Source organism: Cryptomeria japonica, chromosome 6 (assembly GCF_030272615.1).
Source record: "Cryptomeria japonica chromosome 6, Sugi_1.0, whole genome shotgun sequence".
NCBI lineage: Eukaryota > Viridiplantae > Streptophyta > Pinopsida > Cupressales > Cupressaceae > Cryptomeria > Cryptomeria japonica.
In genome coordinates, this window is record NC_081410.1 from 15,479,765 (window position 1) to 15,506,455 (window position 26,691).

Here is a 26,691-nt window from a genome sequence, read left to right on the forward strand (position 1 = left end):
AACCTATGGCTTCGACCTATGGCAGGTTCGCTTGAGACCTTTGAAGATTTTTGGATCAACCATATCTATAGAGAAGGCAATGTGGATGCAGACAAACTATCTAAGATGGCAATTGCAAACGGTGGTCTTGATCCGGGCATTCAACTCAGGCATAGGTAAATCTTGATAATAACAATTATCATGGTTTAATGTTGCATTTATTTTGGCAGAGGAATGAACCGCTTTGGTTCCCTGAAGTTTGGTCTCCATAGGTCAGGAGTACAAACCAGGGGATGTACCCTTACCGGGTACGGGTCTCCCTTTGATGGTGGTTTTTTCGGCTCCTATCGGTAGGGGTATCAGTCTCGGCTACCTAGTCTTTACCAATTGACGTTGCCATTATTTACATAGGCCTCTTGCACCTTTCCCCCCAGCCGGTAATTTGTATGCTCTAGTTTAGGATCTCTTCGGAGTTACTCTAGTGCCTTTGTTGATACTGCTAGAATGATTGTCTAGCAAATTTATGATAAGCGACTACATTCGGTTCTCTCTCCAGACACCCTGTTCGGATGGAGGCACATCTACATTTTGATTATGGTGATTATTATGGCTGAAGTGTTACATCCGACCTTGTTCTAAGAAGGGATGTTTGTGCCCCAAATGGCATTGGCCCCTACCAGTTGGTAGTTCTTACCAGGAGATGTATTATTACCGATCTCTTGACTATCCCCAACCAGTATTCTTTATGGTTTCATTAGTATGATCCCACCAGGGTCATTAACTCAATCTTCAGTTTAGATGTTGTCAGAAGATATCTAATTTGCATCATTATTTTTAGATATGGTAAAGCCGGACAATAGCTGACATCAAAGAGGCAATCAATTGTGATTGAGGTGGCATGCTTAAGATGTACCTTATTTGTGCGAAGTAATTTGGCTCGCTTAGATAAGCCCTCAAGCTCGTCAACCTTTATGAGCTAGCGAAATAAATAATGGATGACCTGCTTATTTTTAACATACCAAACTCTTCCCATTTCTTGCTTTGCTTCTTACAATGGCAACACTAATTTTGTTGGAGGCAACCTGTCATCAGATGGCATTCCTAGGCAAAATCTTTGATAAGCGCCTGCAATCGGTTCTCTCCTCGAGTCACCCTTTGATTCTGCACTGTGTTAAAAGAATTTTGAGGGAGGAATTCCTTAATGCTTACCATAGATATAGAGCTAATGCAAACATCCTGGCTTTCTTCCTAGCCATGATGCTCTATATGGGGACTAGCAAGCAAAGGGCGAAGCTTCTCACCCAAATGGTGTTTGAGCATCGATTTCTTGAGAAAATTGATGCAGCATTGGATATTGTTGCTGGCAATCTCAGATTGCCCTTTCCCCAAAATTATTATATGAGTTTTGGAAATGGTGTGGAGTTGCGGAAAATGGTGATCGTAAGCTCTCTTGACTTCAATGCCTTGGAAGTCTCCTAGCTTATTATTACCAAAAATATTGAGTTCCTTTGCAAGATTGCCGGTATACTACCCAGCTTTGTGGCTACCTAGAGAAGCACCTATATCTAGGAGGAAGGGATTTTGGGTAGAGAAGACCTTGGTATTACAGCCAATGGTGACATAGTTGAAGGCAACTCTTGGGGGCTTGGTAGTGGAGAAGAGTGGATTCCAGATTATGACCGTCACCCCTGGGAGAAAGTGGAATCATTGGCCCATGTAGCTTGTGGGAATGATTGCCTGATAATTTTGGATGCAGTTGTTGCTCTTGCTCTCAATACTGAGGACCCAGACTCAAATATAAAAGAATCCTGATTTCCTTGTTCAATTTCATACGCTGTTTAGGCCTTTGGTTCAACCGACATTTTTCTCCTCTGGTTGTTTTCTCCTAGCTTTTTAGCATCTCGAGCAATGTGGCTGGCTTTTTTGTATATACTGTTGGAGAAATGGTAGGGGGTTTTCTTACTGGTTATTTCCCCCTATGACTCTTTCTGAACCAATTATGTATTTTTTAAGTTTTGATTAATACAAGGGTGATGCCCCTCTGCAGTTATTAATCTATTAAAAAAAAATTATTAAGAGTATCTAGGGAAAAAGCTTGGCCTTGGCCAAGGGTGGTAACAAATAGGGATACCACCATCCCGAAGTGAATAAAATAGAGGGATCCATTAACAGATCACATAAAACAAAAAAAGATCCAAAACCTCCATGCAATGTAGAAATTACATTTTTCTATTAGCACCTCCCTTTGCATGTGAACGAAGGACCATATCAAAGGGGTTATTCTTCACCTTTCTCTCTTTTTTCCTTTTCACAGTGTACCAACCATCTTGAAGACTGACAACCTCAACCTGCCAATCCTTGGAATAAATCATCTGATCCATTGTAGAGGATACCTCCTGATGGGGCTTACCATCCACTATTAACGAAGTCTCCTTCATATCCTAGGACCTCAAGGGCTTGCATTTTTCCTTTCCCTCTAGGGTAACAACACCCTTTCCCAACAACAACTCTCCATCAAACCCACTTGAATCAGATTCAACCCTATCTTTTATCACTTTCTCATCTCGAGGTAGAGGATCTATACATTTCTTAGTCATCTCCGTGGAAATGATTTGAGATTTTTTTTTTTTTGAAAACCATCCTTCTTCTCCACTGTATAAAGCTCTTGAGTAGCATCTTTCCACCAAGAGGCTAACTTAAGCATCCTATCTTTGGCACATTGTGCAGCCATATGCCCTGTTTGGAAACATCTTCTACACCTAAAAGGGATCCCTTCATAGTCCAATGGTTGTACCCAGCAACCTTTTGAAGATTTAATTGATATTTCTATAGGAAGTCCATCAAAGACATCCATTTCCACCAAAATAAATGCAAATGTAGAGTGAAAGAGATTGGAAGATCCTTCATCTACCATCAAGAAACTTTCCAACGAGTTTCCTATGGCCTCAAAACAAGAATCAAACCAGAGACATATAAGGGGAGATTAGGAAGCCTCACCCATATCAAAATCTTGTAAAAAATCTTAGTAGTTGGACAAAAAGATGGATGTCAGGCCTTCAACATCAAGGGGAACTTATCTTCCCAACTCCAAAAATATTCACACAAAACCTTGTTTCTATCTTGGGGATTTTCAAAAACCACAGTAAAAAAACTTTTGTTGCAGAGACCTCTATATTATTAAAATATTAAATTGCATAATTACAACAAATTTTCACAAATTTACTCACATAATCAAGAAGAACACTTTATCAATAAATCCAATAATCTCAAAATACAAAAGTAGTTACATAATGTTATAACTTGACACATTGTTTAATGCAACTTGACACAATATATAAATTACACGAGCCAAGAGATTTACCAAAGTATGAAAATTACTTTAATTATAAGAGACCATAAGGTCGATTAAAAATGAATTAAAAAATACAAAGCTGAATATCATCTTGACAAGGACTCCCAACATATATCTCCCATGCTTAACCCACGGGCGAGAACACTATCAGAACACTTTACCACCCAACTGTGAAGCTTTTACGCTTCCTTGGAGTTCTTCTTGACATGAAGAACTGTCGACCCTTCACAAAGAAGACTAGCAACTCAAACTGGCAAGGGATGGAATCTGACGCAACATAAATATATCTAACTACATATCACCTATGACTATGCAGTTCCTATAATCGTGATATGGTAGGAGGTGAGAGGAAATCGTTATTTTAAATGATTTTAAATGTTTTGGCCAAAGGTTTTTCCAACTACTGGCAGGTAAACTAGGTGTCAAAGTTTACCCTCCCTTGTTGTTCCATATTCGACATCCATCCAATGACAAACAAAGAACACACAACCATGGATTTAAAGGTTCAAACAAACATACATGAGCACCGAAAAGCTATAAGAATGCTTAAGTGTATATAATAGCAAACAAGAGAACATAAATATATACAAAACCATATAGAGATTACAAGAGCTTGCACATACATAGGCATACACAATGTATAAGAACCATCAACAATGCCAAAGAGAATAAAAGAGCATACAAAAACAAACAAGATCACATAAGTGAATTCAAGTGCACTAGACTAAGCTTATCTACAGGTCAATAAAAGAACTCTTATGTTTGCATGAACTTTCTCAAGCATGCAATTTTACTAGTCAAAGTAATTCCACTTATGTACTTGTCAAGGTTAGAAAATAACTCCAATTATAGTTGTTGATTCATTAAGATCACGAAGTCTAATTCAATTTAATTCTTAAAGACTTTTTCCTTTACAAGCCATCCTACTTACATGGATTCAAGGTAAGTATTTATCCAAATTAGGAGGCTCCACATAAGATAGTCTACTTGTTAAACATCTCTTGATTATTACTTTTGAATATTCTAGAGTATATAGAATAATCATCTAAAATATGGGTAGTACGCTCTACGATGATTCATTCTTTTCTAAAATCTATCCTAATTACGTAAAAGATCAACATTATTTCCTCTACATTCAAATAATATAATATGGGTTCTAAGTACAAACATTTCTAATAAAAGGCTCATACAAGGTTACTTAACAACTATATATATATATATATATATATATATATATATATATATATATATATATATATATATATATATATATATATAAATATAATACTCCTAATGAGTCTCTTTTAAATTTTATTCAAGATTTTCTTAGAATAAAACAATAAAACAAAAATATTTATATAATTCCATATTATTTGCCAATATTCCTAAATCATTGATACACATTAATAATATTACATATATGTTTATAAATTAATTCCACGTGAATCCTTATTAGTACTTTCCTTATTAGTACTTGTCGTTAGGCAATACTCTTGTAATGAAATTTTTTTTGTTATGCTTAAATAGTTATTAAAAAAAATTATTTTGACCAATCATAAACAAATATTTTTCTTTCTTTTAAATTTTTAAATTTATTTTAAAGTATACAAGCATATTTGTTAACTTTATAACTAAAAAAATATATTTCTCTTGTAAACGATTGGCTAATACTTTTTTCCCTGTTATACATGAGTTTCTCGGATGCAACATAATAGATTTCTCAGAAGCAGCAGCATAATATTTGTTTTTTTTACTTTACAATTTTTGAAAAATAATTTTATTTTATTTACATTGTTTACTAAAAAATTACTATTAATTTATTTTATTTTCTTAAAAAAAATAATTTACTTAAACTAACTCTTTAGCAAATGAAACATCTATGATAAAAGTCTTAAATAATTTTAAAAATTCAAAACTAAAATAAGATTTATATTTTATAAATAAAAAGGTGAATAAAATATTTTTTAATTTTATCACATGGATCTAAAACATTTTATCATTCCTTAAAAAAATATTAAATAGAATTATAATACTTTTTTTAAAATTTAAATTATAAATTATTTCAAAATAATAACAAAAATACATTATGTAAGATAATATAATAATAAAAAAAATACCATAATAATTAAAATTATAATATTATTATACCATCTTATATTATATTTCTATTAATATTAAATTATTTTTGATATATCACATATTTTTATTATTAATATTATAATATTTTAAAATTAGTATAAAATTATTATTATTATTATTATTATATTACAATTTTAGAAAAAATTAAATATAAAAATATATCACTTATTCTTTAAAAAAAATTTAAAAATATAGGTTTCCCAAGACATTTCATTTCAAGAGTTACTTATTCTTTTTCCTTATTAATTTAATTTTTAAATTTTTCCAGTTAATAAATTAAATCATAATTATTATTAAAACTATACTAAAAACAAGGCAAGTGCTAGCCACTATGTGGCACTTGTTATAATATAATATTTTAAAAATTAACTATATTTGCTAAATATACTAAACTCCTACCAATAAATACTAATCCTTTATTCTTATTTAAATAGTTTATTCCATTATTTTCAATGGAAGCTTTAAATGGGACCCATCTAACCTCCTCACCTTGAGGTTTTAAAACTAATCTTTCTTTATTTCCTTACTATGTATTTTTTTACTTTTCCTTTAAGATTACTTGAAATTACTTTAGACGTGGCATTTACAAAACATTTAAAATATCATTTCCTCTAATCATGGTAATTATGGTGGCATGGATTTACTAGGACTACCCACTTTTTAAGGAGATAAGGATGAATTTTTAAAGATAAACTCTAGTATTTTTAATTTACAAGAAAGAATGCAATTAGCAAGGAGGAAAATATGGGCATGTTTCCCTATTCATTTCCACGGTTTTAGCAACATGCCCGTGTGAACTGATTTTATCATTTTTAACTTGTAGTGTTTTAGAGAAGGTGGTAAATGGAATAATCAGATAATGGGCTTTTGCAGCATAACAGAAGTTAGATATAATTCAAAAATTATTATTATTATTTTTATTTAAAAAATAGATATGTGTGCAGGGTACGCATTGAAAAAGTAAGTGTTCTCATCAAAGATCTCTATTAAATAAGTGTGCATAATCCATAGCTTAGACTATTATCAGCATGGCAATATACAAATACAAAAACACTCACTCCTTACACAATCAGATCGTTGATATCACCACCCTCTTCCTTTTTGCCAGCAATGCCAGGAAGCCAGATAAGCCTGGAGTCCTCTTCTGAAAAATCCCCCCGTCCCGATAAGACATGCATATTCCCGTAGGGGTTTAAATCCACACCCCTGAGCTAAAGCCATCTTAAAACTTGGTGCACTACCGTCCCCAGAAGCTGGCTCCCTGGCATGGCCGTACCCAACACATGGCGGATCCACAACACAGCGAAGGCTCCCCATCTTCAAAACCGGGGAAATCACTACGCTGAATTCGCGACACAAGATAATCATCGCTCGAAGGAAGGCCAACAACGGTTTTTGAAGCACATTTGGAACCCTGTTTCCATGCCGAAATAGAACAATTTTGGCGAGAGGGAAAGCCAAATTTTTCCTTGGGGCATTTTGTTGATAGGTTTAATTTGCCTCTATTATATGCTTGCTTTCATAACACTGATGAACACCTATGATGCTTCCTAACATACTAAGAGGAGGTCGCCAGAGTTGCTTCCAGTGACAAACGATAGCCGGCCCATCGTAACTATCCCGACGATGGGTTACTACTGGAAGTGGCCGCCATAGGGGCAAGGGCTGACTGGAGAGCAAGGAATAATCAATTTTAGAATCAAAGAATCATTATCTTTGCTTTTCATTCCATTTTATCATAATCAATCTCATAAGCAAGAACTTCATACTTCCCTGGTTCAAGCGGATCGCTATCTACGTTATCAAATGTTTCTTCTGAATCTGCGACTCGGCAGTGAGAAAGAAACACTAGCCCCAGCCAATGGAGATTTCAAACAGCTCCAAAGGGCCATCTTGTGAGCCAAGAAACATTAGAGATATAGTTAATATTACATAAATATATTTATATTAATATAATTTTAAAATAATAATGATTTCAAATTATAATAATTAAAAATTAAAACAAATATTTTTATTACAATTCAAAATTAGAATAATTAAAAATTAGAATAAATATTTTTATTATATTACGACATCAAGTAGTCATCACTAGGTGGCACTTGTTCTAAAGTACTATTTTTATTCAAATAGAAACTTTAACTAAAGTATATTTTATTTAAAAATCTAATAACTTTTTTTTTAATATTAAAAATCAAGAGAATCCAAAACAAGGAGGCCGAGGCCAGGCCTCATCAAAACATAGCTGTCACCACCATGGGACAACAAAAAAACTAGGTAATCAACAGGGTGTGTAATCCGCACAAAAGAGTACTAACAAACTAATCCGCACAAAAGAGTACTAACAAACTAACTGCATCATGATAAGTCAACAAAAGCATCAAGAGAGGATGTCATCATGGGGTTCAACCCATGTCGCCCATCCCTGAGGTCCTTCCATCCAAACAATGGTCTTCTGGCTCTGAATCTGTGCCAGCATCTCAACTTGGGCGTAGGAGGGCTCCCTGTTATCTTTAATTTCGTTGTTCAGCTTCTTGAGAGCCTCCTCAAAGGAGGATAGGTTGTCCTCGTTGCGTCTCCACTCATAACCATCCTTCATCACATTGATGAACATGGTGGCGTGACCATCCTTGAGGAACCTCAAGAACTTGTGCCTTTCAACGTTCATAGTAGAGGCAACCTGCACGACAATTTTGAAGAATGTGAGTCTTCGAAAAGACTTAGTAAGGGCCCTGGCTTGGCCTTCAAACCTATCCGCATTCCTAATTTTCCAAATATACCAAAGAATATTGACAGATAAAATAAACCAAAAGATATTAGCATCCTTTTTCAATCCTTTAATGTGTCCAGACATAATTTCCATAATATTCACAAGATCAGGGATAGAAAAGCCAAACATTAACCAAATTTCATTAGCAATGGAGCAATCAAAGAAAATATGCCTGCCAGTCTTAGGAAGTTTACAAATAGAGCATAAATCATTATTATCATAATTCATCTAGAGAGGAAGTCTATTAAGTATCAGAAGCCATTTAAAGCACTTGATTTTTGGCTCGATCGGACTTTTCCATAGCATGTTGAAGGTCTTTTGCCACTGCATAACAGGCACATCAGAATACCATAAAGTGTTAACATGATTAATGATGGAAGCCTCATAAGTTAAGACAGAGTAAATGTTACGAGCCTTGATTTTAGCCAAAAGAGTACCATCAGCCCATTTAAAAGACATAAATCTATGAGAATCAGCATCACAGTCTTTAGGAAGACCGAAATCAATACAAGCCTGCTTAATCACTTTTAGTTTATTTTATTTAAAAAGAAAATTTAAGTGGAGTTAAGTAGATTTCTATTTTATAAATATTTAGTTTATACTTCAAAATAATTTTCTATAAAAAGAATTAAGTTTAGCTTTTGTAAATATAATAATAATTAAAATATTATTTCTCTAAATTTTATTTTAAGGAAATAATTAAATAAAATATTTTAATAGAAATCTATATTTTAATAAAAATTAATATTATTTATTTAATTTATAAACAATATAATGAAATAACACATTTTAATTCAAGCATTTAATTTTTTATTAGTGAATAATTTAATAATAGCTTTCATTATTCTAAAGCAAATTCCTTGTCAAATAAGAAGACTTATATTCTTAATAGTGTTTCACAATATTCATTTTCAAAAACCAAATTAACATATTTAAATGGGAAAGTTTTTATCAAAGAAATGGAGGGAACAACGCAGCTAGAGGGAAATTTGAATTCTGTGAATGGAGGGAACAACACGGCTGGTTCCTCTAGTTCTGCAGCTCAAGGACAACTAGTGGGATCTACGGTGGATGATGAGGATGGTCGATAGGATGGGGACCCACAGCATCGGGACCCTCCTCCTAACTGTAAAAATAATGAAGATTCTTCAAAATCGGGTCTCAAGATCTTTAACACTGACTTAGAAAAGACAACGGAGGTGAAGGCTCTTAAACCTTGGAACCGTCTTTTTGCAAACAAACCCACTAGTAAATCGTCCTTCCCCTCTGTGGAAGACATTTCTGATAGAAAAATAGGCAAATTTTCTATTGCAATACCAAATGTGGTTATAGATCATAGTATATCTCTAATGGATTTCTCTCTAGTGGGAAAATTTGTTGGACCAAGACCCACTATTGAGGATGTTAGGTCTTTTGTTAAGAAAAAATGGAGGTTGAAAGGACAGGTAGATGTTTCTGCTCTATCAAGGGGTTTTTTTGTTTTCTCCTTCTCTTGTGGGGAAGATTTGGAAATGACCTTGAGTGGAGGACCATGGATGTTTGGGAAATCTTCATTATCCTTAAGGAAATGGTCCCCAAATATGGAACTCAATGACTCTTTTTTTGAATCTGCTCCGATCTGGGTGAGGTTGCCTGGTTTACTGCTTGAATTTTGGTTGGAGGATGTTTTCTCAGGTATTGCTAACTCTTTCGGGGAGCTTGTAGCTATAGATCCTATGACAACAACACGAAAGAGACTGGTGTATGCAAGGATTTGTGTCAATATTTCTCAGAATAAGGATCTTCCTAGCTCTATTGAAATAAACTCCAAACTTGAGATGTGGGAACAAACCACAGAGTTTGAGTCCCTCCCCTTTGTGTGCTTCTCTTGTAAGAAAGTAGGACATTGGGCTAAGGTTTGCCCAAGTAACCCCAAAAATGTTCAAAAGCCTAACAATCATGTTAAACAGATATGGAAAGAGAAGACTAACAAAAAGGAGGACAGTAGGGCGGAAGGGGGAAGTGGACTTCCTAGTAACCTAAAAGATATAACAAAAGATGATAGGAAAGCTAGTCCTTTCAAGGTTACTCTTCAGAAGGAAGATACAAAGATTAAAGATAATGGATTTGAGATCAAAATAGTCAATGGATTTAAAGTTTTACAGACTTGGGAGGAAGAGAATGTAACCATAGATGAAATTCTTGAAGAGGGTGAGATTGATAACATTAATGAATCCCAATATGAGGCCCTACAAGTTTAAGAAATGAAAAGTAATAAAGCTTGTCCAAATGACTTTGAAGGTCCAGAAGTTATTGTTAAAAAAAAGAACAAGTTCAGATCACCTCAGGTTAACCTTAACTCTCTATTTCAGAGTGTTGGAACTGAGTCGCCCACATCCTCTAAGAGAGTTGGAGAACCGTGGAATAATAAGCAATCTGCTCATAAAGATGAAGATGATGAAGAGATAATAGGGGTGGGAAAAAAGAAAAATAAGAAGACAGGCTGCTCTAATGGGGTTAAAACTAGGACCAGATCTAAGGCGGATATTGGTCTTTCCAAATCCCCGCAGGGACGTAAAACCATGAAGTAGCATAGGGACCAGGAGAGAAAACAAAACATAGCTGATGGAAGGCAGCGAACCACTCAGGAATCCTACTCCCAGGTTTCCAAATGAAGGTAATAACCTTGAACATTCGAGGCCTAAATGGTCTCCATAAATAGGATGTTTTACGGAATCTTATTAGAGATCATAAGCCGGATATCATCTTGGTTCAGGAAACCAAAATGAGTAAGGAAAAAGTTGAAAATTTAAAATTCTTCAAACAGGGAGGAGTTTGTGGTAGTAGCTCGAATGGGGCATCAGGTGGGGTGGCTATATTCTGGAACAAGAAAAGTATTGATGGAGATCTGATTGATGAAGATGGTAATATTATCTCTATGAAAGTAAAAAGTATTTATGAAAGAAAGGAATGGGTGGTTACCAACAGTTATTCTAAAGCTGCTAGGAGTAAATTTTGGGATAAAATCCAACAGAAAAGAGGTTTTTCTCTCAGGATAGTTGGCTGTTGATGGGAGATTTCAATACCCCGTTGCAAGGAATTGACAAATTTGGAGGAACTCAAGCTCAATTGGATAACAGGACTGACCTGATGGACTTCATCAATGTCAATGCCTTGATTTATGTTGATCTTACTGAAGCTTCGTACACTTGGTCTAATCGAAGGGATGGAGGAGACCTCATTCAGGTAAGGCTTGATAGATCCCTTATCACTCATGATTGGATCCTTAAGCATAGATTTTCTTTGTCAGTTATTAATAGAATTGGTTCGGATCATTATCCCATTTCTTTTGTTGCTAAGTCTATTAAGAGCAATCGATGCTTTCCTTTCCGGTTTGAGAAAATGTGGATTTCACACCCCTCTTTGGAAAATTCCATTGCCAATTGGTGGAATATTAATGTGGATGGATCTGCCATGTACAAAGTTGCTAAAAAACTAAGAAATATCAAAGATAACATCAAGATCTAAAATAAGAAGGTTTTTGGAGATATTTTTGAATAAAAAAAAAGTTGAAGGAAGAATTAGAACATATTCAAAACTCTATTCAGAAAGATGGTTATAATAGGTTTCCCAAGGCTAAGGAAGATGAGATTCTAGCCAAACTTCACAACACTATATCTAGGGAAGAAATCTGCTGGAGACAAAGATCTAGGGCTATTTGGTTGGAAGTTGGGGATAGAAACACTAAATTCTTTCACATAACTTCTATGAAACATAAAGCTGCCAACAAAATATCTAGATTAATTGCTTATGATAAAATCCTTCTTAAAGATAATGACATTGTTAGGTTCTTCTCTAACCTCCTCACTGGTAGTAAGGATATTGACATTGCTAAGCAACAAGACCTGGTTGATAGCATTCCCAAGATTATTGAACCTTACCAGAATAAGACATTATCTGCTATCCCTACTGCTAATGAAATTAAAAAAGCTATTTTTTCTTTTCAAGGGGATAAGGCTCCGGGCCCAATGGTTTTCCCATTACTTTCTTTCAGGAATATTGGCATATTGTTGAGAAAGATACAATCAATGCTGTCAAAGAATTCTTTGGGTCCAGAAGAATCCTTAAGGAAATCAATTCTACTTTTATTTCTCTAATTCCTAAGGTGGATGGGGTTGACTCTATGGGAAAGTTTAGGCCAATAAGTCTTTGTAATTCCTTTTACAAGATCATTTCAAAAGTCATGACTTCCAGACTATTCGTTGTTCTCCCCTTTGTCATCTTTGAGGAGCAAAAAGGATTTGTCCCTGGTAGGCAGATTTTGGATTCTATTATTCTTGTGCATGAGAATATCTATTCTCTTAATGCTGCTAAAAAAGAAGGGTTCTTGATAAAATTGGATCTAGCAAAAGCCTGTGATAGAGTGGAATGGCGGGTTCTTTTCAAGGTTATGGAAGCCTTTGGATTTGATGAGAAGGTAATTAAAGTTACAAGAGAACTGATATCTACCCCAAATTTTTCTATTCTTATTAATGGGTCTTTGTTTAGATTTTTTAAATCTTCTAGGGGACTCAAGCAAGGAGACCCTATTTCTCCTATTCTTTTTACAATCTTGGCGGAGAGTATGAGCAGACTGATTCAAAAATTGAAAGTGAATAAAATCATCAAAGGATTACAACCCTCCTCTGCTAATGTGTCATGTACTCACCAACAGTTTGTTGATGACGCAATTTTAATGGGATGTTCTTCTGTTGGTGAGGCTGCTGCTTTCAAAGGTGCTCTCAGCTCTTATTCTTTGGCTACTGGTCAACAAGTTAATTGGGAGAAGTCTGCTATTTATTTCATAAATACCCCTATTATGAAGCAACAAATAATTGCTAAAATCATCGGTTGTAAGGTGGAGATGCTCCCCTCTACTTATTTGGGTCTCCCTATGGGTTTGGTTCCCCCAAACGCCTTCTGGAACTTGTTAATTGACAAACTCAACAAGAAATTGGCAGGTTGGAAAGGATCTATGCTATCTCAAGCTAGTAAGCTTCAGCTTCTTCAAGCTACTCTTCAAAATCTTCTTGTCTATGCTCTTAGCTTGTTTAGTATACCAGCTAAATTTGTTGAATCTTTAGAGAGGATTCATAAAATATTTCTTTGGTCAGGGGTAGAAGACAAGAAAAGGATAGCCTTGGTTGCCTGGGACAAAGTTTGTAATCCTAAGTACAAGGGGGGTTTAGGTATTAAAGTTCTTAAAACTTTTTAAAAAGCCTTGCTTGCTAAACAGATATGGAGGGCTTATGGCATTAAGAAAGATTGTAGTCGGGTGTGGTTTGATAAATATATTCATAACTAGCCACTTCATTCTCTTCTCTACTCTGAAGATATCCCTGCTGGGTCTTTCATATGGAATAGTATAATCAAGTCGATAAAAGTTGCTAAAGCTGGAGCTGGATGGGCCCTTGTCAAAGGTAACAAAATCAGGTTCTGGGAGGATGTCTGGATTAAAGATGAACCTCTCTTTAATCAAGATTGCAGCCAATTCATTGATGATTGCAAAAGAAAGTATGGGTCTATGGTTTGTAATTACTGAAAGGAGAATAAATGGGTCAGGCTTGATGCTATTTTGTTGGTTTTTCGCTGCTCCAACAGGATCTGTTGTCCTTTTCTGTTAGTAAAGACTTTGATGATGTGTTTCTTTGGAAGAGCAATCCCAGGGGTACCTTCACTGTTGCCTCTTCTTATAAAAAAACTATTACTCGGGTCAGCAACCCAATATGGACTAAAATTTGGAATAGATTCCTCATTCCTAAAGTTAACATGTTTTTTTGCTTGCAACTCACAACAAGATTCTCACCATTGATAACTTGGCTCGTAGAGGTTTCAAGTTTCCTAATAGGTATGAGTTATGTCAGAAAGAGGCAGAATCTGTGGATCATTTGTTTATCCATTGCTCCTTTACCTGGGAAATCTGGAGTAAATTTTGGATGCAATAGAAAGTTCAATGGGTTATGCAGTCTCAAGGAAGTCATTTGGCAATGGATCTTCCCCACCAAATTCCCTCTCATCAAGACCCTCTGGTCCTTTGTCCTTCCTATGACCTGTTGGTACATCTGGAAGGAGAGAAATCATAGAATTTTTAGGGAGGCTAAGTGTACATCTTAGGTGGTTTTTGAAAAGATCTGCAGGGCAATTAAAGAAAACATAAACACTCTTCACAGAAACAACAAGCAGTGGAGTTATCTTAATATGAATGATAATGAGAAAAGTATCCTCACCAAATGGAATTTGATTCACAAGATTTGCAAATCTAACATTAAGAGTAGGGGAGAAAATGTTGTTTGGAGATTTCCCTTTCATGATTGGGTTAAGGTAAATTTTGATGGTGCAGCCAAAGGCAATCCTGGGAAGTCAGGAGGGGGAGGAGTCATCATAAATACTCATGGTGTTTGTATTGCTGCAATTGCCTCTCTCTTTGGAGTTCAAAACAATCATGTTGTTGAAACTTAGGCAATGTTAAAATGCCTCCAGCTTGCTCGGACTTTTAACTTTAAAAAAATATGGCTGGAAGGGGACTCTCTCAATATTATTCAGGCTATCAAAGGCACTAGTTCCCCCTCTTGGAACATTTACAATATCATTGAGAGTGCCAAAAAATTATAAGATGCCTACGATAGTGTTTTCATTTCCCATACTCTAAGGGAAGGTAACAAGGTTGCTGACTTATTAGATAATTAGGGGGTTTATTTAGAGGAGGACACTAAATATATCAGAGAAGTCTCTTGTAAGAAGGATGTCCAGGCACAATTATTATTTGATCGAGTCCATGGTACAAGTTAAGTTTATCATTACTTTTCTAGGTCTAGATATCAAAGATAGATATTGGAGTTATGTGAAGTGTCAGTTGATGACCATTTTTAGGCATTGTGATTATGATAATTGGTGTGACGGGGCTAATCATTTTAAGTGTTGGTTCATTGTGAATGTTATTAAAGACCTTTTAAAAAAAAAGGATATTAACCTGTTTTTCGAGCCCAGCAATTTCCAGAGTTTGAGCTTAAGTCCCGATGTTCAATATTTGAGTATCTTGTGCTCTGTTGAAGGCTTCGACCTGAATTACAACATGGGAGGCAATCTTAATTGAAATGAGCCCTCTAGCTGTGATAATTGGAAAAGTGAACAGAAAATTTGGCAGAGGCTGCACACACATGGTTTCACATACTACATGGAAAAATTGCATGGTAGTAAAACATCAGTGTCTCATGGTTTCGCCAAGGGATGGAGCAATAAAAAAGTCACTTTGTTCAAGCAGACTTGGAAGCTGGATGAAGATTTGGTGGTGGAGGTTACAGGTTTATAGAAGGAAGGTACCAAATTTTACAGAGACTGAAAGTTCTCCGCGGAAGCCTTCAAGAACTTCCCTAAAAGTGATGAAGAGAGGGTTCGGCTCGCCAAGAAGGACAATGTATCTTACTATCTCCCTCATCAGGTAAAATCCTTCTGGCAAAAGATGTTAAGGGTTTTAATAGAATACTTAACAGTTGATGGTAGGTTTACGAAGGTTTATAATTATCATTTTGCTATTCTAAACCATTTTCGCCATGGTTTTAAGATCTCTCTGCCTTTTTATTTAGTTTCTTCCTTGAATTAAAGCTTGGCCGACCATGCCAAAAAACCCAAATCCTATCCCATAGCTCACCAAGGTCTCATTCTTCTTATTTATGAGCATTTGAAGAATAAAGCTAGGGTTAATAGGGAAGATCCTTTGGTGGCAAATGCCCACATTTCAGATAGTCATGATGATACCGAGTCTGACGAAGATTCGTCTAACATTCCACTTCATAAGAAAGGGAGGGTTGGTGATGGAGATAAAGATGACACAAATGTGAATGCTGGTTCAGAGGAGGAATAGGGGAAGGCGGTTGATGATGAAGCGGAGAGTGAGAAGAAAGAGGTTGTGGGAGAGGAGGAGAAGGTGCAGAGAAAAGAGTATGTTGAAGAGCCAAATTCAAACCCTATTGTCTCAGATAGCAGGAATGAAGCTCAACATACTACGGAGGAAGTTAACCCTAGGTCTATGAGCTCTGCTCAGGATATGGAAACAACGGATTCCATTTTGAATGCTACCAGAAATAACACTCTGGAATTTTTCAATTTCTAGAAATGGGTAATTGAAATTATCTCCAGTATTCAGAATAAACAGAGAGATTTGGATTATAAGATTCAGAATTTGATTAAGGATACCAATACAAGTAAACAGGATGCAGAGGTGGACACCAGTGAGGCAGGTGACGAAAAAGAAATGCAGGATTGGCCGGAAAAAGAAATGATTAAGGGAGACTTGAATCATCTTGAAGATGTGATCAGAACCATCAAAGATAAGGGAGAGGTTGATAATGAAATTATTATCAACTGGATTACTAAAACCGAGAAGGCCTTGAAGAAATTTATGAAACATAGCCTTGAGGTTTTGAAGCTCTCGTTTGAAAATATGAATGCCCTGGTTGATTGTCTGGAGAAGAACCAATAGAACAAAGAGATGGTGATCATTGACGATGTGCCGACCACCAGCGCTGCTCCTCAACCTTCCAGACGAAGAACAAGGCAAACTACCAGCGATCTGGAGATGAAGACTAAAGATACCCATCATAAGCAGGAAAACAAAGACCTAAGAGAACCTGCTGAGACTGGTTAAGGACATAGAAGAGTCTATAAAGTTTTTATTCGAAATATAATATTGGTCTTTGGTTGCCAGTCTCTCGCTGGCTTTTTGCTGTCCTTTTCCTTAGCTGTTGTTTTCTCTGCTGATCTTTTGCAACTTTCCTTTCTATGTCCTGTTCTCTCTAGTTTATTTCATGCTTTTCTTCTCGTTATGTAAGCGGGTTTCGGGTCCCTTAAAACCTGATTTTCTTTAATCAAAAAAATATTTAAATGCATAAAGACCAATTATTTTTTCCAATTTTCAATCAAACACAAAATATACAGTCACAACCATGCTTGATATGAATAAAACTATGTGGTGTGTGCAAGATTCCTTCAAATTCATAGATGCCATTGGTTAAACACCCCTACCTTGGCCATCTTTTTGCCTTTGACATTGTACTTGCATCCATTCACACTCAATTTCACATCAATATGGTTAATCCATAAACCAAAATATGAAGCAATACATGTGCATTATATCATCATATAATCTAAAATATGCATCAAAATAAAATACATCTATCATCCATAACATCACACATAGATCAACCCATGATACCATCAAAGGTCTAAACCAATTTCTCCATAAAATATAATGTCATAACTATGAAAGTGAAAGATTAGTACGTGACACTTTTCAAATCATAATCTATGATTCATCATCATGATATAGAGATAGAGAAGCAAATAAGTGAAATTACAAACTAGAACCCTCTAAATAGAGTTGGGGAGGAGTGGGGAGAAGGAAAGGGGAAGACATGAGAACTAAGACAAAGGAAAAAAAACAAGGGAGAATATTAAAATATTCAATCATACATATAAGTTAATAATAAAAAATAAATATGCGTACCTATAATTGATATTTATGTATTTAATAGATAATATGTATGCCTACATGTTAATGTTAAAAGAATGTATACACATATATACACGTGTGTAAACATATTTTTATATATGTGTGTGTTTGTGTGCATGCGCGTGTGCACGTATATGAATATACATATCAAATAATATTTATTTTATGTTATTTTATCAAATTAAGACCTCAATAGTAATATATTATTTTATTTAGCCATTTCATGTTACTATGTCAACCATGATACAAACATAATCTATTATGTTGAGATGTTTTGTGTACAAGATATTCCATCTCTCTAGACCCTACTTAAACATCATACCCTTTAATGATCAAATAGTCTAATAATTTTTCTCTCTATCTTACCAAAAAGTAGTAATTATTGAAAAAAAAATTCTTAAATATTGAATGAATTGATGTTGACTACACGAACTCAATTATTGAACAATGCAAATGCACAGATTCATCTCCAAGACACTTTTATTATTCCGAGACACATCTACAATGATATCTTGATATGTATACATAAAAACTATGTTAATTTATTTTGATGTTTTGCCTGAAAATTGAACCTTTCGTAACACATGGAAGTGAAGAAGGTAACAGATGGATAAATGTCACCAATAACTGCTTGAATTCAAACACTCCTTTCCTCATAGACACTTTTGTTATAAATATTTATGGCTACTTAAAATGTTGCCAAAGGATATTCTTCTAAGACTATTACTTATTTCACTTCACAAATACATAATGGATGGCCTTGAAAAGAATGCCTTTTCTTTATTTTGTAGTGGAGTGAGTGGAAGCATTAGGGTATTTGACGGGTTGCTTTCTAAATGTTTTCAAATATTTTAAATTTTCTATTCTATCTTAATGTATAGTTATTTGTTTCTTTATGGACTTGAGTTGCAAGTGTGGTCGTGGATGAGCTTGAGTTGAAGGTACCTTCTTTTAGAGAAAGAAAAGCAGTTGGAAGCTTCTTTGTCAATCATAGGAAAATATCCATGAAACAAAGAGTGAAGGAAAGGGAGGAAAGGGGCAAATCAAAGATATGACACATGAGGATGATTTGTTTAAGGATGGTCTCTAAGGTTTTGGTAGTTTCAAAAGGAAGAGAAAAGGTAAAAGCAATCAAATCAAAGAATTACCTAGTTGTGGATGGAGTCTAATAGGCTTCTAGGTAAATCTTTTGGGGAGTTGCATAAATCCTCAACAACATTGATAAATCTTAAGGAAAAGTCTAGCAATAAAAGAATGTAAAAGAAAAGGAGGAGTTTACCATGGCAAGTGCTTTGTCTATCCTCAAGATTTTGAATATGAATCTTTAGTTATTGATTTATCACTCGTAGAACTCCCTGTTGTGACCAATGTGGAGAAATTCATATGTATGAAAATGACCAAAAATATGAGTAATTTTTTGAGGATGATGCCTTGCAAGATGTTGCTGTTGATTTTGTGGTCCTTGGTGTTTGTACATTACTTTACATTCATTTAGTTTATAATTTGTACTTTAAATACATCCAATGTCTTGAATCCTTCCAACCAAAATAATGGATCACACTCTTAGCTTTCTAGTATCCTGATGATGGATCATGGAGTGTAATTTGAAACGTTGATGTAAAAAACCATTAGATAGTCTAATCCAGAAAGTGTAAGAACATGCTATGGATTGTGGAAATTTGATATCATTAACCAAAATAATGTCAATAAAAATAGTTTTCTTTTGCTTACAAATACTTGGACCATTGTAGGATCGATCCATTCTCTTAAAATGTAGTGTATGATTTAACCATATTATTTTTCGACATGCTTGTAAATCACAATACTCGCCAATTCCCTCACCTTTAATTATTTCTTTATATGATATGACTTTTTCTTGAGTTTATTTATCTCTGTATGTTATAATTTTCTCAATTTTTATCATATGCATGTTATGTGGTGATTTTATGTCAATGCCAACTTTTACTGTAGTCAAATGTCATTGATTTGATACTATAGCAAATGCATGCTTTTATTCATTTAGGATGGATATTTTGCCTCGACCCTTAATTTTTTTGGGCACCTATCTGAGATGCTACAATAATAAGATAATATCCTAACTTTTTGCCTACTTTTACTATTGGAATATTGTGACCTTTTTAACTTATTGTAGGTATGAGGCTTTAACACATCTTGTTTTAAAAATTCCCTCACTTTTATCTACTTTTATGCCACATTTGGTATATCCTTAGTAGAGGTTGTGCTTCCTTTCTTTCGTTTCATGTAGATTACGCTAGACATTCAATTGACAAATTTTTAATTAGTATGTTATTTGAGGCTTATTTTTCTCCATTTGTCTATTCTTTCTTAGAATACATTTTGGTAAAGCAGTTTTAATTTCAAGTTGAATAGATATTTTTCATGACAGTTGTTAAATTTGAGCATTGTTGAGAAATTTGAAAGGATAAAAAAGTGATGCTAAAATTGTGTTTTATATTTCTTCAGGCATTATGTCAACTAGAGAAACCCTTAGTGAATGGTTGGTACTTTTGTAGATCCTACCTAGTTGGAAGCTAGTAATGTTGGTGGTTGTTGTGGCAGGCTTAGTAGATCATTAAAGTCTATATAGATTAAGAAGAAGAAAGTCATGTGTTAAATTTTTCAAACAAAAGGTCATTTACTAATTGTTTTAGAAGTCTATATAGACTAAGAAGCAAAAAGTCTGCATTAAATGTTTCATGCAAAAGGTCATCGACTAATTGTTTTAGGTTGTAGGGCATTTGATATTTTGATATTTGCATTGCTAGGACCTACATGGTGATATCGTAAGCAGTCTATTAAAAAAGTGGCATTTAACTCTCTACATCAAAATGTGGGGTTAAAAGGGAAAGGATCATTTGAATTCTTATATTGTAAAGTGTGAAAACAACAAAGGAAAAGGCCATTTTAATCTATATATTGTGAAGTGTGGAAGTAAGAAGTAAAGGTTCAATTAATTTTTATTGTTTAAATTGCAAAAATGAGAATTAAATTTTGTCATCCAAACTAGATTATTTTTCTAGTTTTCAATCACTTAGACATGTTTGTTCGGTTAGTGTGAATAAAAAAGTAAAGGGTCATGCATTAAAGTCCAATGCTTGTGTTAATCACTAGGTTAATCTTCATTTTAAAATTCACTATTAAAATTGAAACAAAAAAATTACTTTTTAAAAAAACGATCTCTCTTGATATATTTTACATATATTTTTTTAAGTATAAATATGTTAATATATATTTTAATTTTATTTATTTTTAATTCTAATTAATATTTTTTTACTTTACAATAAAAAATATTTCACTAATTTATATCCTACAAACAATACATTTAATAAATTATAAAAAAATTATTTAGTTAATTTTTTTTTTTTAATTATGTCGAGAGGCATCTACAATGACATCAAAATGTCCGTAAACAAAAATCCATTTTTAAAACATTTTGGCATGCAAATGATGGGTAAATGCATGAAACATGCCATGTTTCAGTGTTTGTGGAGGAGTTATTTTATTACTCCAAATAAAATAGAGCCCTCGCCACTTGTCTCTAGCTAGATTCACAACTTTTGCATGCAGGACTTTAATGGATTTGTAATCTTGGTGTTTAGTATTTTAAAAGTGTTAGACAATTCAAATATTTAGAAGACAACTGAGAGGGGGGGGGGGGTGAATTAGTTGTCATAGATTACCAGAACCATTAGCAATTAAAATTTTAATACCAGAACCCAAAACATTAATACCAGAATAGCAATTAAACCAATTAAGCATAAACAATAATCATAGAATAAATACCATCCACATGACACCAAGATTTATACGTGGAAAACTCGGTAAAGGGAAAAACCACAGTGGGAAGCCTACCCACAGTCAGATAATACTTCTACAGTAAGTATGCGAATTACTGTTGGTGTAAATAATTATTCATCTTGGATATTATTACACCTTACTTAAGTTTACTTAGGAAATGCATTTCATAGTAGTTTGGGTATGAGACACTTGGGTGTTTGTGCCACATTGGGATAGTGTGTGTAGGAGAATTTCCACCTTTTGTGGACTTATCTTGTTACATTCCACATTCAGTGGGTGATCCACCTCATGTGGAATATTATATTGTTTCTCCTACCTACCCACACCTATTTCCTACCTACCCTTGTTTTTTATTGAGCCACATGTCATGTTTGTGTGCTCACATATCCATATAGCCTTGCCTATATAAGCAGGCTCATATTCATTGTATGTAACTTTTGATGATCCAGTTGATCAGTATTTTCTCTTGATAGAATATAGTTTATTCCTATCAATATTTTGTCTCTCTATTGTATTTTTCATTAAGCCCTTGATCTTGGCAAAATCTCACAATTACAATTGAGGGGCCTACACTTGCAAAAGGCCAATAGCCTAAAGCGCACTTCTCATCACAAAAGGAGTCTCATTGACTACATAGAAATCCAGACTACATAGAGGAGAAGTGTTGAACTACAAAAGATAGCATCTCCTATGCCTGAGTACAGTTTCGGTTAAGCTCAATATCGAAGGACTAAATCCTCTTACATAAACCCAATTCGATCTCCAATGATCAACCAAATCCTCTGCCTGAATGATATTACATTATTCACACATTACATCCATTGACCATGACCTCTAACATAACCATGATGATCTACAATGAGATCTTACATCTATATATACAAACCCTCGACCATAAATAATTAGGCCGACCACCAAATAATAAACCAATTACATAATTACAAACCATGTCGGCCTTAGACCAAACAAATAATATCCAACACATAAGACATCCCATAAACACATCGAGAGGTCCAATCCACACGTTACATTAAAGCTGGTCCATAACCTAGTTCAACCAGGACCCAGCATAGGTCCACACACTACAACAATGATTTTCATCCACCAAGTCTCGAACATGATCACCATCACCATCCTGAAACTCCACCAGAAGTTGCACCAACACCACTTATGCAATTCATCAAAGATCTTCATCAAAAGCTCTACCGGTGAAACCCTCGCTAAAACTAGAAACCAAGCTTCTAAGCAAATAGGATAGCTTTCGATCACCAGACCAAAACCAACTTATTGAATATGAGCACGGGTATCATGATTAAGCCAATTCCATCACCAAACTATACCAGAGCCTACCGGATCATGCCAAATCCAAATCAACCAGAAACCACTCAACCTATCGAGACTAGAAGGGTGTTGATAAAGCATCCAAACAACTAGTGTTGGCATCAATGAAAAAACATCAATACAACACATAATCAATTCCACCAAATGGCCAACAATCTCCCCCTTTGGCATTGATGGCAACACTAGATATGAAAAACATCTAAGTACCAAGAAATGCCAACACAAGTCTCCCCCAATGGAAGATAGCCAACAATCACCCGCAAACATATGTAGCAATGAGGTTTTGAAACAAAGACCAAACTCCCCCTGATGTATACATCTCCTGAAGTTTTCTTTTTCACATCTATATCACTCCCCCTTTGACATCAATGCCAAAAATCTGACAAAAATATCAAAGCAAAAACATAAACCACTATATCACAAAGCTGACTACTCCCCCTAAGCAATAACATCCCCATATCAGTGCCAAAATGAAAAGTATCTCTGATAATGCATACCGGACTAATGCCAATCCGCATCAATCAAGTCTCTACCAGAGGGGAAGAAACTCCCAATCTGTCTCTCATGTACTCAAATGATTCCTTGGGCAAAGGTTTAGTGAAAATATTTGCAATCTGCTCTTTAGTGTTCACATAAACCAGTCTAACTTCATTTGCTTCCACCTTTTCCTTCAAAAAGTTGTACTTGATAGATATGTGCTTTGTCTTAGAATGAAATATCAAATTCTTTGATATATCAATAACAACAGAGTTATCACAGTGAATAACTACTGGTGCATCACAATCCACCTTTATATCCTTCAACATTTGCTTCATCCATAAAAATTGTGTACAATTAGTAGCAGCAACAACATACTCATCTTTAGCAGTAGATAAAGAAGTACATGAATGTTTCTTGCTGATTCATGAAACCAACTTCTTTCCAAGAAAGAAAGCTCCACCAGAAGTACTTTTCCGGTCATCAACATCTCTAGCCCAATCAACATCTGTATATGCACATAAAGTAAAGTTATCTTCCTTAGGGTACCACAAACAATATTCAGATGTACCTTGTAAGTATCTAAAAATCTTTTTCACCACACTCTCATGATTCTCTCTAGGATCACTTTGACATCTTGAAACAATACAAACAACATTCATTATGTCAGGCCTAGTCCGAGTCAAATAAAGTAGACCTCTAATCATAGATTTGTATCTTGTAGGATTTACTAGTGCAAAAACATCTTTTCTTGTCAATTTCTCACTTGTAACCGTAGGAGTACTTATCGGTTTAGAATCTCCCATACCAAATTTCTTCAACAATTCCTTAGCATACTTAGTTTGATAGATAAAAATACCTTTGTCAATCTGAGTAATCTGCCAACCTAAGAAAAATTTCATCTCACCAATCATAGACATCTCAAATTATTTCTCCACATTCTTAGAAAATTCTATGCACAACTTATCTTCGCCTCCAAAAATAATGTCATCAACAAATACTTCAATAATCAGTATATCATCATCAGTCATCTTATAATATAAATTATTGTTAGCACTACCCTTAGTAAAACCAAGTTTCAAGAGATATTTATCCAACTTTGCATACCAAGCTCTAGGTGCTTGTTTCAATCTATATAAAGCTTTCCTTAACCTGCAAACTATATATGTATCATATGACAGTGAAAAACCATTAGGTTGCTCAATATAAAATTCCTCATCAAGATCCCCATTCAAAAATGCACATTTAACATCCATTTGATAAACCTTGTAGTTTTTATAAATAGCATAGGCAAGAAATAATCTTATAGCTTCAATCCTAGCTACAGGTGCAAAAGTCTCTCCATAATCAATTCCTTCCTTCTGAGAATATCCTTTACAAACCAATCTAGCCTTATTCTTATAACTTGACCATCCTCATTCAATTTATTCCTAAAAACCCATTAAGTTCCAATAACAATCTTATTTTTAGGTCGGGGAACCAAAGTCCATGTGTTATTTTTCTCAATCTGATCTAATTCTTCTTCCATAGCTTTCAACCAATATTCATCTTTCAATACCTCAATTACTAATACTGGTTCAACTTGTGAAATTAAATATACCTCATTAGTTGTCAGTCTTCTTATTGTCATCACTCCATTGCTCTTATCCCCAATGATCTAATCTTCTGAATGGTTCAATCTCACATACCTAGGAGTCCTCTGATTCTTCGTTCCTCTTCCCTATTCTTCAGTTACTATAGAATTCTCTGATACTACCGGAGTAACTGGTTCAACACTCTGTTCTAGTAAAGGTGCTACTGGTTCAGATATAATCATTTCTACTACTGGTTCCTTCTCATAAACTTTGATTTGACTTCTATTCAACTCATCCACTTTGACATTAGCACTTTCCACAATTCTCTACAATCTCTTGTTATAACATCTATATGCCTTGCTTTCATTATAATAACCAATAAATATGCATTCATCACATCTAGGATCAAATTTTCCAATGATATCATCTCTCCTGATATAAAATTTACTACCAAAAATTCTGAAATACTTAACTGTAGGTGTATTGCCAAACCATAATTCATAAGGTGTCTTACCTGTTTCTCCTTTGATATGTACTCTGTTGAATGTATAAATTGTTGTGCTCACTGCTTCTCTCTAGTAGATATGAGGTAGACTGGCTTCCATCATCATTGTTCTAGCAGCATCCAAGATAGTTATGTTCTTCCTTTCCACAACTCCATTCTGCTGAGGTGTCCAGGGAGCATAAAATTGTCTTCTTATACCATGCTTCTCACAAAAGTTATTAAACTCACAGGACGTGAATTCTCCACCATGATTTGACCTGAAACATTTAATCTTCAATCCTATCTCAGTTTCCACTTTAGCCTTAAAGATTTTAAACTTCTCAAATGCTTCTTATTTTTCTTTTAGAAAAGTAACCCACATCATTCTAGAATAATCATCAATGATTAGCATGAAAAATCTATCACCTTGAAAACTTTTAACTCTAGCAGGGTCACACAAATCAGTACGAATAAGATCAAGAACATCATTTGATTTATCTTTTATACTCTTAAAAGAGGTTTTGACCTGTTTACCCATTTGACATTCTTTACATACCAGATTATAGGGCTTCATAATCTTAGGTATATCTCTAATTGCCTTAGTTGAAATGATCTTTACAATGCAATCAAAATTTACATGACACAACCTTTTATGCCATAGCCAACTCTCATCAATCTGAGTAATCAAACATGTCTTCTCACCAGAGTTCAAATGAAATATGTTACCTTTTGTCTATGTACTGGTTGCAATCTCCAAACCAGATCTGTTAATGATTTTGCATTTTCCATCCTTGAACTGTAATTGAAACCCTTATCTACCAATTGTCCTACACTCAAAAGATTATGCCTTAAACCTTCAACATAATAAACATTGTTAGTATTGTTCATAACATCCAATGATATAGTTCCTTTTTCTTTGATCATGCATGCTTTGTCATCTCCAAATCTAACCAGACTGCCATCAAATTCTTGAAAAGATAGAAACTTCCCTTTATCTCCAGTCATATGATGTGAACAACCATTGTCAATTACCCATTCATCCTTGTCTTCAATTTTAGCAGCAAGTGCCTTCTCTTCAGGTACATTCTCTTCCAGTGCCGGATCATCTTCCTTGATAGCCAGGAAAACCCATTCCTTCCCATTGCCAGAACCACTAGCATAATCTTCTGCCAGTTCATCATCAGAATCAGTAATGACTTCCTCATCCGCTATGTAGCATGATTTGTCTTTGTT

At 34.6% G+C, this 26,691-nt stretch overlaps 1 protein-coding gene across 1 annotated transcript; it reads left to right on the top strand.

Annotated features, from left to right (window-relative positions):
- Positions 1–9,748: 9,748 nt before the first annotated feature.
- LOC131048058 (uncharacterized) lies at positions 9,749–10,477 on the top strand. The gene has a single exon (XM_057981902.2). The coding sequence runs from the start codon at positions 9,749–9,751 to the stop codon at positions 10,475–10,477; it is 729 nt and encodes a 242-aa protein (XP_057837885.2).
- Positions 10,478–26,691: the final 16,214 nt, after the last annotated feature.